Raw genomic sequence first — 16,745 nt, 5'->3', positions numbered from 1 at the left:
TAATTATGAATCAAAGACACTACCCCTAGACCACGGGATGACATTATGCCATAATAAAGAACCAAACATGAGTTACTACATACAGTACTGGTACTCCAAGAAAATTTACATCCAAATCTAGACATACGAATGTGCACTTTAAGCCGAATTATGCTTTTTAGTATGGTTCACAAAATTCCGATGCTCTTGGAGTATCATCTGATGTCTCCTTTCTTTTACGACGTAATGTAAGATCTTTTAATATGTTATGTGTACGAGCATACGGGCTTCCTGCATCATTGTAGCTGAGCGAGCACAGTGACGTCTGTTTTCTTATGCTCTCTGCCAACTGCTGCAATGAACCTATTTCTAACACGTCGTGGGAAAATATTGTGTATCGTGGTTTGAAAAGCGTTACTTTCAAAGCATGTTTTCTTTTATGCAAGATGAACTGTGTGTGTTGAATTTCTTATAACACAGAACGTTTGACCGATTTAAAATCAGCTCTTTGAGAACGACTATTAGAAGAATTTCGAGCCCAGATGATAAGATGTTTGTCATTGTTAAAAATTTTACTGCCACATTTGTGTGAAGTATGTTAAAGTGTAACACGCGCAAAGAAGATCAACCTTATATGTAAAAGCTTAGATTCTCTTGCAGCTTATTAATCGTGAGGCCAGTCGTTGTTGTTGTCTTCAGCCCTGAGACTGGTTTGATGCAGCTCTCCACGCTACTCTATCCTGTGCAAGCTGCTTCATCTCCCAGTACCTACTGCAGCCTACATCCTTCTGAATCTGCTTAGTGTATTCATCTCTTGGTCTCCCTCTACCATTTTTACCCTCCACGTTGCTCTCCAATACTAAATTGGTGATCCCTTGATGCCTCAGAACATGTCCTACAAACCAATCCCTTCTTCTAGTCAACTTGTGCCACAAACTCTTCTTCTCCCCAATTCTATTCAATACTTCCTCATTAGTTATGTGATCTACCCATCTGATCTTCAGCATTCTTCTGTAGCACCACATTTCGAAAGCTTTTATTCTCTTCTTGTCCAAACTGTTTATCGTCCACGTTTCACTTCCATACATGGCTACACTCCATACAAATACTTTCAGAAATGATTTCCTGACATTTAAATCCATACTCGATGTTAACAAATTCCATTGCCAGTCTACATTTTATATCCTCTCTACTTCGACCATCATCAGTTATTTTGCTCCCCAAATAGCAAAACTCCTTTACTACGTAAAGTGTCTCGTTTCCTAATCTAATTCCCTCAGCATCACCCGACTTATTTCGACTACATTCCATTATCTTCATTTTGCTTTTGTTGATGTTCATCTTATATCCTCCTTTCAAGACACTATCAATTCCGTCCAAGTCCTTTGCTGTCTCTGACAGAATTACAATGTCATCGGCGAACCTCAAAGATTTTATTTCTCTCCATGGATTTTAATACCTACTCCGAATTTTTCTTTTGTTTCCTTTACTGCTTGCTCAATATACAGATTGAATAACGTAGGGGAGAGGCTACAAACCTGTCTTACTCCCTTCCCGACCACTGCTTCCCTTTCATGTCCCTCTACTCTTATAACTGCCATCTGTTTTCTGTACAAATTGTAAATAGCCTTTCGCTCCCTGTATTTTACCCCAGCCACCTTCAGAATTTGAAAGAGAGTATTCCAATCAACATTGTCAAAAGCTTTCTCTAAGTCTACAAATGCTAGAGGTTTGCCTTTCCTTAATCTTTCTTCTAAGATAAGTCGTAGGGTCAGTATTGCCTCATGTGTTCCAGTGTTTCTATGGAATCCAAACTGATCTTCCCCTAGGTCGGCTTCTACTAGTTTTTCCATTCGTCTGTAAAGAATTCGTGTTAGTATTTTGCAGCTGTGGCTAATTAAACTGATTGTTCGGTAATTTTCACATCTGTCAACACCTGCTTTCTTTGGGATTGGAATTATTATATTCTTCTTGAAGTCTGAGGGTATTTAGGTAGAGACTAGTATTATATGTGAAAGCTCTAATGTTCTTGTAGCAACACCATGTATGTTAATTTAAACCGTTCACTTTTCCTATTTGTGTGGTCGCACTACTTAACAGTGATGTTGCTATTGACTGACTAATCGAGTGTACTACGCTTTCAATATCCCTGGTCATCAACTGGTGAGATCATGTAACGTGAGATATGACTGGCTTACAAAAGTGCATCGCAATCTTGATTTAATTGCTTCGGAAAGTAACATGTCGTGTTTGGTGTAATTCGAATTTACACTTTCGTAATACAAAAATGTGCAGTTTACGCATTGCTTCAAATCACAAATCTTTCCAAAACGTGTTTTTCCCCCTTTTTGTTAGGTGCCAGGAAATTCCACACTGTTGTATAAAACTGTAATGATTCAGTGGATTGATAAGTTTTATAGTTATGAAGAAAGGTATATTGTAACTTAACAAAGAAAAAGTGTATTTTCATCTAGGAGGAAGTGTATTTTAAACGGTGAAATCCAGTTAAAATCTGGGAATTTTTTTTCCTCGTCCACTGATACACCCTGATATTGAAGCACTTACCTGTAAAAGTTATGTATCTGGTAGGAGATGTCCTTCAAAAAGCTTCCTTAACACGTTACTGAAGTGTGGTGTCAAAACTGCTCGTCGAGGAACTCTTACGTGTGAATAAACTGTGTTGGAGTTCCTGCTGTAGGCACAGGCGTTGACGATTTCCTTGTCCTTGAGCTAGGTGCCAGCTTTGTTAAGACATCTCCTAATGCGAATTTCAGTTCTTGTACCTTCAAAAAAATGTGTTGCAAAGAATCAGAATGACATTCTGGCCTATGTCCAGGGTGTATACACTCCGGGACAACCGGAATATTTTTATCCAAGGGAAAACTGGTAAAAACACACTAATATTTTGGAATTCCGGGAATTTTTTTAGTCTTTTACACTATTTCACACATATTTTCGGCATTTGACTTAAGAAATTCAAAAGAAACAATTGTTTCGTACATTGGCATAGTACCTAATGTGATGTATCACAAACTTCACTAGAGACATGTATTGTATATAAATTTGTTGTATATAAATGTTTTATATAAATTTGTTATATATAAATTGTATATAAATTTGGAATTGCTCATTTGACCAAATTGCTATCCCGATAAGCCAGTTAAGAGCCGTGTCTCACTGAACACCACTACCCACCCCATTGCAGACGCAGAACATGTCACTGCAGCAGCAGCAGTTCCTGGCGCACACGGGTGGTGGGTGTGCACAGTCACCCACTGCGACCGCATCCGGAGTCCCCGCTGCTCGGCCGCCCGGCTGTGGTACGGGGGCGCCACCCCAGTCCTGCACGCCCGCCGGTCCGCCACCCGAGCAGCTCCAGCGGCCACCACCACCCCCTTCGCGCCCGGCATCTGCCATACTGCCGCCCATTCCTCCGCGGGAGCTGCACCCCAACCAAGAGGTGGTGCTCGACGAGGTGGCCGAGGGCGAGATGGTCGAGAACAAGCTCGTCATCCCGGACGACATGCTGCAGTACCTCAGCGAGGTAGGTGGCACGATCTCTTACGTATTTTCCCGTGTTTCGTCTTCCTGTTGTTAAACTTCAAATTATTGTACAAAATTTAATTTGGCAGATTATCACCACATACGAGCGATGAAACAGATGTTGTCGGAACGGTTATAAAAATCGTACTTACTTCCATGTTGAATAAACAAGTTAGGATACTGATTTCAAAGAAATAACCTGGCTCAGAATTTATAAATCTCCCTATTAATTTATTGCAGGTATAATACATAAATTCACAGTCTTCCACAATCATAAATTCCAATTTACTTATAAATTCGAATACAGTCTCACCATCATAATACGGTATGCAATACAAGAAGTATTACCGACCAGAAACTATTCCAAACTGACTCTCGCTGTCAGACTCGTGTTAATATTTATGGAGTTTTGATGTTGAACCTGTACTTTTCTCTTCATTATAACTTATGATATTATTAAAATTTTACAATCCAAGTAATTTTACAACAAGAGTCTTATTGCAGATTATTTCAACGTAATTACAAACACATAAAATAAGGAAAGACAACAAGTTAACAGGAAACAGTTAACACCAGCTTTTGACCTTTTGATCTTTTTCTAGTAGGGCTACTGTCACGTCTTTCAATTTTACGAGTTTCTTTCTTACTGATAGCTACAACACTCATCTACAAGAAGTTCTGCATAAATGATTGTGTTCACTTCTTCTGTAAATTCGGCTTTCACAAGACTGGTGTATTTTTAGGAAAGTCAGTTTCCTGAATCGTGAGCGTAAACAACAGAAAAATTCTAAAGAAATAACTAGAATTGAGGAACACCAATGCAAAACTAAAATTCAATGTAACGATTAAAAGATAAATTATGAATATGAAAATATGCGTCTATCGTATTCTATATTAGTTCTGTGTGTTGTGTTCCACAACACAACACGACATTGGCAGCTACATTATAGGGTGCGAGTGAGCTGTGTTGGCTGTGGATACACATCACTGCGTGAGGGCATTTTCTTGAGTTTTGTAAACTTTTACAAAATGTAAGACACACAGGTGGAATATCGTGTGAGGCTGGGTGGTAGACGATTCTAAATCCAAACTGAGTTGGGGTGTTCTCGTATGGTAGCCGTTCAAAGTGTGGTCTTTTAGTAGTACTTCAGTCCAGTGTTATGTTTGTTGATGCCATGTTGGGTGAGAATTTATCACTTTCTTACCATTATCATAAAATGTAATGTCTGTTTTCTTGTTCAATGAAAAATATATTTTTCCACAAAGTCTTGATACAAAATAAAATCCATTTTCACCACATAAATCTCTTCCCGTATTTTCAAGTCATTGGCTTATTCAAACCTGTCAAATTTTATGGTTTACCTGTAAAATTTATGGAAATTGTGGCATTTTACAGTTTTGCGGATTGACTTTGTGGACAAAAATTTGGAACATTAACATTCGATAATCACCTTACTTCCATACTGTCGGTTATTTGCATGGATTGAAGACATGTCTAAGATAGTCTATAACTCATTCTTTGATATGATCGGTACTTCTGACCGTGCGATGTTTGAGTTGGCATTGGATCAGAATTTAAAGCTGGGGTAACAGTTCTTTCAAGTGAACCTTAGGTGTTGACAGACTCAGTTCTACGAATTTTGTTCCACTCCATTCGCTTATTGTGATTTAACCTATATTTTTTGATCACATGTGGACTAACTACATTCGTTTCACATGTGTGTGTTTGTATGTGTGTGTGTGTTTTTTTTTTTTTTTCACCATGTGCATATTATTGTATGGGGTTGGTGTTGTGTTCATTTAATGGTTTTAGACTTTGCGTGTTGTGACGCGTTTCAATGAAGTATTTGACTGGCTTGAGTGTTTATGTTATAGTTTTATATGACGTTCAGTGATCGAGGTTCCTTTCAGTGTTTCAGTATGTATCGAGACATTCGTTCTTGGACATTTTTAGACACTACATTCCTATTGTAGGATTCAGGAATAAATCCAGCAGGAAACAGTACTTCCAGACATTCAAAGAATCATATTATGTTGACTTTCTGTGCACACTAAAATCAAGAAAGGCAGAAAAATTTGACTTTTTCGTGGTTTGTGAGTGTGATATTAATATTGCACATGGTAGTCTTGTGAAGTATGGTAAACAAGTAAACTGTGTTAAATTGAAGGGGGGTAACAAGAAAATCAACACTTCTTTTGCCAACTCGGGAAACATAGATAGTGACGTAGTTAGGGCCGAGAGTCTGTTTACTTCCTTTCTGGTGGAACACAATATCTCCTTAAGTGTGGTTGATCATGCTTGTGCTTTATGTAGGAAGATGTTTCCCACATCAGAATTTGCAAAATAATATAGCTGTGGCTCCTGAAAATGACATGCATTGTACTAAAAAAAAGCGTCATCTAAACTTGTTAAGTGCCTTCAGAATGGATCATTTTCTTTGGCAATGATATGACTGCTAGTTTGTATCCTTTTGTTGTTACATTCTGTGATATTCCATGACAAAAAGTAGTGAGCACTGTGCTATCCATACCAGCATTAGACGGGGACTCTACAGGGCGAAACATAGGTAGCCTGATGTTATTACAGCTGAATAATCCTAGCGACCATGTGAAAACTGTGTGGCTTTCTTCTCTGACAATGCTCCTGTCATGATAGGGCACAAAAATGGGTTTCAGCAGTTATGAAGCCAGTTCAACCAGGTATTGCCAAGTGTGCATTCACACACATTTTTGTGTCGTTTCTAGATTTCACAATGGACTTCGTCCAACAACTAAAAAAATGTTGAACAGTATTCCTCTAAATATACTTTTAACTGTGCACTGCCATATCTATGTGGTGGGTTGCAACCTAACCTAATTCACTTTGCTGTTATTCCGTCCTGGAATTCCCACTGTTTAATTTAGTCAGTTAAATTTATCCGATACAAGTACGATCAGCTTTAAGCGGCAGAGTGATAGCTTATTGTCGACGCAGTACACGTAATACATTTATTTAACGTCTCTGTCTTATCGTTAAATTACACGTCGGCTTATTCCACATCGCAGAAGGTTCTCCTTCACGACGGGGTTCACAGAACACACCGAACGGATAACTGAGTGTGTTAAAGGAGTTCAAGGGGACGACAGCTGTCACCTCTATTTTCTTAAGAAATTAAATTTCTCGGCTACCGGAGACGGCCAGTTTCCTTCTGACAGTCACCAGATTTAACTTTCGGAGACGGTGACGACGGTGGCCGGACAGCTCGCGAGTGTATACTGCAACCGCCGACTCCTTCCAGGTGGCGGACAACTCGAAGGACTCCCAGAGCCCCCGGCTCCCTGCGGCAACGGCGGCGGCACCGACCGCCGCCGACACCGTCGGCTACCGGCAGCAGCAGGACGCGCCACCGCAGCTCCCACCCCCCGCGCAGCCCTGCGGCGGCTACGTCCCACCGTCGCCGCAGCAGGTGGGACCCGCGGCGCCCCCGCACCACTACGGCACCTGCGGCGGACCCGCACACCAAGTCCCTCCGGCGCAGCCGCAGCACCGAGGCTGCGCCGCGACCGGCGTACCGTGTCACCACGCACCCGCGTCGCCGCACCGGCAGCAGACGCACGACTTCGCGGGCGGCGGTGCCGGCTACGGCTGCTACCGCCAGCACCACCAGCACAAGGCGTACGGCGGGAACGGCAGCTACTGCCACGGCGGCGGGGCCTACCACTGCCACGGCAGCCCGTCTCCGGCCGCCCAGGGGTACCAGCAGCAGCACCAGCAACACGTGTTCCCACACCAGCAGCAGCAACACCTCTACCAGGTGCGTCACGGCCCACTTTCGCGTACACTGTGCACTGTACCGTGAACGAATTAAAATTTCAGTTATGTTCTGTAACGATCCGTTTCCTACGGTTGCGGAACTACTCCTGTAGAACTTTGCCTAAAAAAATTATTCATTTTACCACTTCCATTTAATTACCGTATTTACTCGAATCTAAGCCGAACCTGAAAAATGAGACTCAAAATCGAGGAAAAAAAAAATTCCCGAATCTAAGCCGCACCTGAAATTTGAGACTCGAAATTCGAGGTGAGAGAAAAGTTTTAGGACGCACCTTCAAATCGGAACAAAGTTGGTCCGTTGTAACATGAGATACAATTTTGGTCGAATGGATGAAGATACAGCTACAGTAGTTTGGTTTGAGTCGTAAGCTTCGCAGTTAAGCTTTACCAGGTAGCCATTGCTATGCGTCAGACGCTCCGTCTGTATTTATACGGGTACCGTTCCTTTTTCACGTGCTTCGTCTGGTTTCAATTGATTGCTTATTTTTCTCTGATCTGATAAGCGCCGTTTTCTTTGTTATAGGTGTTTACGTCACTCTGAGCTGGAAATGCATTATTGTACTGTGTCGTGCATTGTTTGTCGCATTCTGATAGTGCGTGTTTACGGCCTGTCGCCGATCGCGCCGTGGCTTGCTTTTGTGCGTGCTACCGCAGCTTACAATTAAAAAAAATAAGACAGAGGAATCGTCTCATTAGTGAAACAATGGCAAGAGACAGCTATTTGTTGTTACTTACACTGCTGCTTTCTTTGATAATGATCAGCAAGAACCAAATAATAGACTCCGTATGATAGAAGATGTTCTGAACGAGAGTTTTTCGAAAAATTTTCTCCGTTTGGAAAATCTTTGCAAGCGCTTCTTTAGAATATTACGTTCTGCACAGAAATTAGTCACATCTTAGATTTAAAAATCTAGTCAATTGTTGTGCTTCACTTCTGACTGTATCGCTATTCAGCATCAGAATAATACAAATGGAAACATGACACGATATGTACATTCTTCCGCGTTTGCTGTTGTCTCACTCTAGTTTTCTAGGTTATTAGGCAGACAGGATTTAAATGAGATAGCAGCAAACACGAAACAGTACATTGCAAAATCTTTATATTCATATTATTCTTATGGTGAAGAGAATACTGCATGTGATTCACAATTCATAACAGTTCCTATTAGCAGCCATCTCTTCTTACAGGTAGAAAAAATTCAGAATGTAGAGTTGACCATATTGACAAACATCCCAAACAGTCTTGCCAGTCGGATTTTCGTGGTACATTGAAACACTGCTACATTCGAAGATGAACAATATGGAATTTGTATTTACTTCATTGAATAATGTATGAAAATTCAGTGGTCAAAACTCGGGGCAGAGAAAAAAAAGCTCGTCTTCCACCTATTTTTTAAAATTTATTTACTGACGCAGATGTTTTTGTGCCAGTATTTATCATTGTGCCTACAAAGCATGCCTGTGTAGCGCTACATATATTTGACGGCAGAAGTTAGTTGTTGCGGCACCCACCAACATTTTTCAGAACTTCAGCTTTCTTTCCACTCGATTCTAAGCCGCAGGCAGTTTTTTGGATTACAAAAACGGGAAAGAAAGTGCGGCTTAGATTCGAGTAAATATGGTAATCAAACTTCCTCACAAAAATTAACACCCCCAAAATTTACAAAGACTGTGCCAAACTAACACTCCTTTGCTGTTCCCCCCATATTGACTCCGTACCGAATCTCGTGTCTCAGGTGCTCAATTCTTCTTCTTCTTCTTCTTCTTCTTCTTCGCGGATGGATCACTTAGGACCATGTGTAATCCACATTTGTTGGCCTTCCTTTTCACCCAGTATTCCTTCGTAAACAACGAATGGGGTAGTTTTCGTTGCGTAGACCACGTATGTTGGTTAGTTTTTCTCTCTTCTTCCTCAACACCCCACGTGTTTGTGATTTTTCTGATTTCATTTGTACCGTGTAGATTTGGAGACCCTAATTCTCTCACGCCTTTTTCTTTCTGTTTGTACTAGTTTGGTCGTGTAGTTTTGCTCTTCTTTAGGTTTTGGTTAATGAAATATTATAACACTATGTGATTTTGTCTGGCATATGACAACCTCACAGGTTATGCGTAAATGGAAAAACAGTAGTATTTACATGACTGACCACTTAAATTCTTCCATATCAGATAATCAGTATGTTGCAAACATTGGCAGAAAGTTTACGAGTAAAAAACATAAATAAATAAACAAATCATTGTATTAATATATGCATTGTGTGACAAAATGTGGATTGGATCATTTAGTATTGTAGTGTTTCCTTTCGTCGGGGTTCTGCCATGAAAATATAAAACAGAAAATCTGATTGGCTTTTCAATTTTGATGGAATACGTTAGGGATAAGTCGTACTTCGCATTATTGATTGAGATAGTGCTGTAATTTGACCGTGCATAGCAGACAGGGTCGGCAACACTACAAAAAACGGCTGTACGGAAATAGCATCAGAAACTAGTGGAAGTTTACCTTATAAGTCTGCTAGAAGCGCAGTACGAATTACAATATAGTCTTCGTGGCTGTCTTCTTAATTTTCTTGTATGATGACCTGTTTTCATTGTTCTCCGTCTGTTGAAAATTTCTTTAAGTTGTCACTGTCAGGATTAATTTATAAATTTGGTGATAACCATTTCAAATCACTATTGAAATAACTTCGTTTCGTAATATAGTTTTAATTTCCACTTAAAAGCATATTTAACACAGCGCCTAAAAATACACGTCTTTCGTATGAAGACGAGAGAGAGAGAGAGAGAGAGAGAGAGAGAGAGAGTAATCAATTAGGTGCGGTAGTCAAAATACCGTTACAGTTTGAAGGATATGGGTCACTTCAGTACAATGTCTCTCGTTCTGTACCTAAGGATTCACACAATATCACTCGCAAGTCACACTGTGCACTTATCGTAGAGGTATTTTTGTTACAAAATGTTCAGATTACAGCTTTCGGCTTGCTAATTGCCCTCATTAGAAGCACGTTTTGTTGACATAAGCAGTCTATACAAAGGTAAAAATTCTTCCTGTTACTGTTTCTAGTCTCGAAAGACCTGACACGGTAAAAATAATTTCCGAGCGCCGGAAAGATTCCTCTCCTTAATGTGACGACACTTTTTGCAGCCGCAGGTGAATCAGAGTGGGGGCGGACTCGACCAGCAGCCGCTGGCCAGCCCAGCCGCGGGCGCGGCCGCCCCTGCGGGTCCTGGCCCTGGCGCGTGGCAGCAGGGGGCGGCGCAGCCCCTGCGCGTGCCGCCGACCGCCGCGGCTCCGCCCGCCTCCGGCCCCGCCCCCTGCGGCGGCTACGGAGCCGCGGGTTCCGCCTCCCAGTACCACCCCCACCCGCAGTACGGGGGAACCCACGTGCCTTGCTCGTACCGGCAGCAGTACGGTGCGCCGCCACCGCCGCAGCACCACCCGCACTCCCACCAACCGCCGCAGCCGCAACCACCGTGCTGCGGCAACTGCAGGCAGGCCCACCACCCGCCACCGCAGATGCTGCCGCAGGTGCAGCAGTCGTCCGACAGCTGGTCCGGCTACTCGCAGCAGGGCGCGGCCTCGCTCCAGTTCCAACAGAGGAGCCTCGGCCAGGTACGCTACGCTCTCCCTCCTACTCGCAGTGCGTCCTGCAGCCGTGTTGTAGGGGGCCTGAGGGTACACTGGTCTTACTTTTTAATTATTAGAACTCTGACGGTGACTGTTTGGCAAAGGGGAAGGCACCGTCAGGGAAATGCGATAGCACCACTCTCGTTGTCAATACGGGGTGTCGGAAGGAGAGGTAGGTGATATGAGGGTATTTATGATCCTGCACAAAAAAGATAATCGTACGGACGTATGCCCTATTCTGAACGGTTTTCGAGATATGACAAATAATGTCATTTTTGAGTGTTTTTCTCGAATAAAGGCAAAGAGTTTGGGCAGAAATGTCAGTCGAGGCGGAAGTGCATAGGCATAGATGTTGTTGAATGACAGGTGAGGTATGAGCGACGGCAACTTGAAATTAGCGGAGGTTGAGGCCTGGTGGGTAACGGGAAGAGAGGATATATTGAAGGGCAAGTTCCCATCGCCGGAGTTCTGATAGGTTGGTGTTAGTGGGAAGTATCCAGATAACCCCGGACGGTGTAACTCTGTGCCGAGATGTGCTGGCCATGCACCAAGGAATGTTTAGCCACAGGGAACAAACTGTCCATTCGCATGATTGCACAGGCAGTGTTTGTTGATAATGTGGCTAAACATACCTTGGTGCATGGCCAGCACATCTTGGCACAGTGTTACACTGGCCAGGGTTATCTGGATACTTCCCACTAACACCAACCTGTCAGAACTCCGGAGATGGGAACTTGCCCTGCAGTATGTCTTCTCTTCTCATTACACACCAGGCCTCAACCTCCTTTCCCTCTCCCTTAAAACCCGTATCCTTTCGTCTTTCCCTCTCCTTCCCTCTCTCCTGATCAAGCAACCGTGGGTTTCGAAAGCTTGAATTTTGTGTGTGTGTTTGTGTTTGTTTGTGTGTCTATCAACATACTAACACTTTCGTTTGGTAAGTTACATCATCTTTGACAATGTTTGAATATGAGATAAAATAAGTAACAGTGTACATTAAATGCCTTCTATCCTGTAAAATGTTCAGAATGGCTGTATGTCCATATGAAATTTTTTGTTCAGAATCACTAATACTATTATCCCTCAAAGCCTGTGCCTTTCCTCCTGACTCACTCTGAATACATAAAGAAAATGACAGATAGGATGAGCAACAATCCGTGACTGTTTGCCGATGATGGTGTAATGCACTGAAAACCGATGTCATTAAGTGGCTGCAGGATAATGCACATTAGAGTGCCTAGAATTTCTGTCTGGTGTGACGGAAGTCGAGTTGTTCTAAATGTAGAATAATTTAAGTTAATGCAGATGAGTAAAAAAGGCCAACCTGTAGTGTTTAAATATAGTATTAGTCGTGCATTAGTGGTCTGTTAAATATTTAGTCGTAACGTTGCAAAGCGGCGTGACGTGGAATGAGGATGTGCGGCCAGTTGTAGGAAAGGCGAATTGTTGACTTCGGTTTATTGGGAGAATGTAAGGAAAGTGAAGCTCATCTGTAATGTAAGTCACATATAGAACACTTGGAGAACCCATTGTTTGGTATCGCCCTAGTGTTTGGGATCTCCAGTAGTCCAGATTAAAGTAAGCTATCGAATCAATTCGGAGACATGCTTGCTAGATTTATTAGATTCAATCGACACATAAGTATTTGGGAAGCGAGCAAGACGACTGTGGCCAGAGGATGGCCTGAGGGTGATACTGTCTATTGAAACCCATAGTTGGTAGGTAAAATAAATAAACCTCGACTGTAAACACAAAATATACTTTTTCAGTGCTCTGTTGGTTGCTGTTCCACCAGCAGTATGTTAGGAATATGTTAAATAATCAAACAAGCAGAACCGTGCTCACATCTGAAGTGTATGAGATTTTAGATGATTTAGTTATGGTGCTGAGCGTGTGTGTACATGAGTGTGTGTATGTGCATGCATTTCTAAATCTGAAGAAGGACCCTGTCGGACAGTTTAGTCTACTTTTAAATGTGTGCCTGCTGCTCGCTGCCTCCTGTAGTTGGTGTATGACTTGTATATTATTGCCAATACTAACTATGAGTTCTAAGTACAAGAAAACACGCATTTTACACTTTTCAGCTGACTGACCGAGATATGTGTAAAATGCTGGAAAGTGTAAAATATTATAGGAAACATGACAAGCAGTAGATGTCGTGGCTATTGTTCTCTGTTATGAAGACTGCCAACTTAAGTGTTTTAACCAATACTTTATTAAAAGTTTTAATTACCTTTATTTTATAATGATTATCAATAATAAATTGTGCATTAGAACATGAATATCTTTTTAATGTGGTTTCACGAAGTACTTTTCCCTCTGTGTTTCATTTACACTGTCGGACACTATCAGAATGAAAAAGTAAATGCGCTTTTGTATGTGTCAGCACTATCTCGGCCACTGCCTTCGTGATAATCACAAAGCCAGTGGTTGGGTGAGAGCTGACACACACAAACATTTGCACCGGTTCCCCTCTTCATCCCAGTTATGTCCAATGGTGTAAATAAAACACATTAAAAATATATCTGTGTTCTAATGTGAGACTTATTGTTGAGAATCATTATAAAATTGCACTAGATAAAACTTGCAACAAATGTGGGTTCAAATATTAAAGTTGGCAGTCTTTGTAAATAGAGAGTAATAGACAGGAATTCTATAGCTTGTTACTGACAAGGAGGTGATTCGGTTCAGAAGGTGGAAACTGCCGTCTCGTTACAGAGCATCGAGAGAAGGAATGTTTACCTCTGTCATCGGGTCGTACTGACCTAAGACTGTACGCCCCGCACGGATTGGTGTATTTCATTCAGAAGTAACAATTCGTGAAAGCCCATTATAGAGACAGATGTCTTTAAAAGCGATATTTATTTGTATAAATGAATGTCAAATTAAATTAAATCTGTTACAATACAATACAGTGAGCAGAAAGAAGCTCATTACTAGAGTCTCTGTCACAAGATAATGATTATCACTGAGGCACTGACACATAATACTTTCCCACTATTCAAAACACTGCGGACCTGGAATACGGGCAGACATGAACCGACATTCTGTCAGTGAAAATCTTACTTACTGCACTAACTCTGTGTTATACACTTAATAACTTTGTGTGTAGCTCGCGTTTTCCACTTTGTCTGAAGGCAGGCTTTGAGTGGGAATATGATCCACTTTTTGCAGAAATCTGTGTGAAAATCAATCTTAAAGGTTGTGATAACATCAAAGGAAACTCAAAATCCGGGAAGTGTTTTAATACATAATTGCAAGTGTTGAGAAAACATTATATTGAGAAAATGGGAACTTCTGTCAGCACTGACAAAAACACACGTGAAATGCCGGAATGTAAAAACAGGGTTATACTGCGAGTGTATCAGGTTCTTCATTAAAAGTTGAGATCTAAGAGGGTAATATTTCAACTCCGTAGCTCAAGGTGGTGACCTAAAGGTAATGTCTTTTGTGTTTTCTCATAATTGATTTGGTTCTCACTAGCTGTTTCTCATCCAGCAGCAGCAGCAGCATCATCGGAGTCCAGCATTCCCACCCGCTCCGAGCTCTGTCCGATCGGCTGGCTGTGCGCCATCATCCTACGCTTCACCTGCACCCCAGCCTCCGGCACCACCCTGCGAGATCCAGTGCCGCGACATCAGCCAGTCGTCGCCGGGGGCTCCCAGCCCCGGGTACCGCGGTATGCGCCACGAGGCGTACCAGCGTACACTCGAGTACGTGCAACAGTGTCAGACCTGGGGCGGGGGTGGCCGGGGTGGGGGCGGTGGGGACGCCGGGGTCGTCTCCAGTACGACGCAGCTCGTCCCGTCCCCTGCCGCGCCAGCCCAGGGTGGACCCGTCGTGCCGGAGGAAACGGCCAAGCCTGCACCGCCCACCTCCAACATGGTCGTCAATGACCTCACTTCGTCACTCACTTCGTTGCTGGAAGAGAACAGGTTTTTGCAGATGATACAGTGATGTGGTTCAGTTTGCCCCGTGTAACCTGTTGGAGGATGCCGTGAGATACGAGGACATAGTGTGACCAAGTTTGTAGTAACTTGAGGTGTTGAAAATATGCCTGGAATATTACAAGAGATAATGAGTGAATTGTGCTGAAACATTGCTTTTGACACACATCTTTTGCTTTCGATGCCAGTGCTCTTATGATTGCATGAAGTGAGAACAAATACTAAATGTACATTTACTAAAGTCATGACCGATGCACCTGTATTTGTGCTGGTAGAAAAAGTTACGTCGTATCAATGATCAGAAACATTTGTACTTACACTTATCCGTGTTAAAATTTGACATCGACTCCTAAACCTTAAGGTTGACAAAATGTGCTTTGTGCTTCTCCTTCTGTTGTTTATAAATTGATATGAACATGAACAATATAGAACATTATCAACATTTCATAGACAGTGACATAGGGCTTGTACTGTGAGAACAATAAACTGTAGCCAAAATACTAGGCTATTGTAAATGCTCCTCACTGAATTGTGCATATTAATTCTAGGTACAAAGTATGTTGCAGCCAAATAAACTTTGGAGCATATGCTCAAATTTTGCATTAAAACTTGCTGCCACTAGCACTAATGAGACAATACAGTTGATGTAATTTAAAATTGCAATATATTTTTCCTAACTGGTAAATGATTATAAAAATAATTCTGAAATGCATGCAGCATTGCAGTTTGTTTACTTTAGATTTAATGTTTGATGAGATTGTTATACCTGATTAGTGAGCTAAGTGTAATTTTATTTCAGCATAAAGCCAGAAATCCTTAAGCTAAATGTGTATGTCAAATAAGTTAAAAATACTACATGTGCTTTTCGATTTGGTTTTGATATTCCTCATTCAGTTTGTTATTATTATTATTTAATGACACACCTGGGAGTAAAATACAAGTTATTCATACAGAAAACTAATGCAAAATTGGTTTATCAGAACTATTTTCCTCTGGAGATAAGTACTTGGCAATTTGAAAAAAAGAGAGATATTGACAAAATATTTAATGTTCTTCTATGATTTAGTTAATTACATTAATAACTTTTAATGTGGATAACTGTGAATTTATATGTGTTTTGAAAATGAATATTATATTAAATTTGTAAGAAACTACTTGGTAACAAATAAAGTGGAAAGGCCAGGGTTGTATATGTTATCCTGTTACATAGATGTCTTAAGATTTTATTCCCACCATTCTTTCATGTAAGCAGGGTCTACTATTGCAATGAAACTATGTAATCTGGTTGGCTTTTAAATTTGTTTCTGCTCCTGCTCCTGCTGTGTGTGTGTATGTGTTTTATATAAAGATGTCAATGTTATCAAGAGAACAGAAACTGCACACTATTCACACTGAGATACTGAAGTGTTGTATATTTTTTTTAAATAAAGTTGACGTTTGAAGGTGTTGACCACAGAGTAACTTAAATATGTACAGTTTTCTAAGTAAATTTTAATACAATGTGCCAGTTTTTTTTATGAAAGCAAATAAAGATATGCATTTTACAATATTACTGATTCATCATTTGATGATTTTGTGCACACAAGAAATTAGGTTATTAGCACCCATATTAAAACAGAGACAATTTTCATTAAACTCTCTGAAATGTAGCCATTTATAACATGAAATTTGGTTAAAGGACCGTTGATTTGTTACCTACCTTTCTCTCTTGTGAACACCCACACCCACCTGCACTTCCACCCCCCGCCCCCCCCCCCCCCCTCCCTCTCTCTCTCTCTCTCTCTCTCTCTCTCTCTCTCTCTGTTTCCTCCTGTATATAGTCACTTATGTAACTGCAATG

At 41.4% G+C, this 16,745-nt stretch overlaps 1 protein-coding gene across 3 annotated transcripts in view; it reads left to right on the top strand.

Moving 5' to 3' along the window:
* The window catches only part of LOC126293373 (transcriptional activator cubitus interruptus), a 1,766,542-nt gene extending 1,750,088 nt beyond the window's left edge, over positions 1-16,454 (top strand). For 2 of the 3 annotated variants that reach the window (XM_049986575.1, XM_049986573.1), the window contains 4 exons: positions 3,185-3,523; positions 6,801-7,316; positions 10,479-10,946; positions 14,457-16,454. In XM_049986575.1, the coding sequence (XP_049842532.1) occupies positions 3,185-3,523; positions 6,801-7,316; positions 10,479-10,946; positions 14,457-14,915 (1,782 nt within the window). In that variant the 3' untranslated portion in view covers positions 14,916-16,454. The remainder of the gene's footprint in view (positions 1-3,184; positions 3,524-6,800; positions 7,317-10,478; positions 10,947-14,456) is intronic. The other variant, XM_049986574.1, reaches the window with a different exon arrangement.
* The last annotated feature ends 291 nt before the right edge of the window (positions 16,455-16,745 follow it).

Source organism: Schistocerca gregaria, chromosome 10 (assembly GCF_023897955.1).
Source record: "Schistocerca gregaria isolate iqSchGreg1 chromosome 10, iqSchGreg1.2, whole genome shotgun sequence".
Classification (NCBI taxonomy): Eukaryota; Metazoa; Arthropoda; class Insecta; order Orthoptera; family Acrididae; genus Schistocerca; species Schistocerca gregaria.
This window is presented reverse-complemented; position numbering and strand designations above follow the sequence as displayed.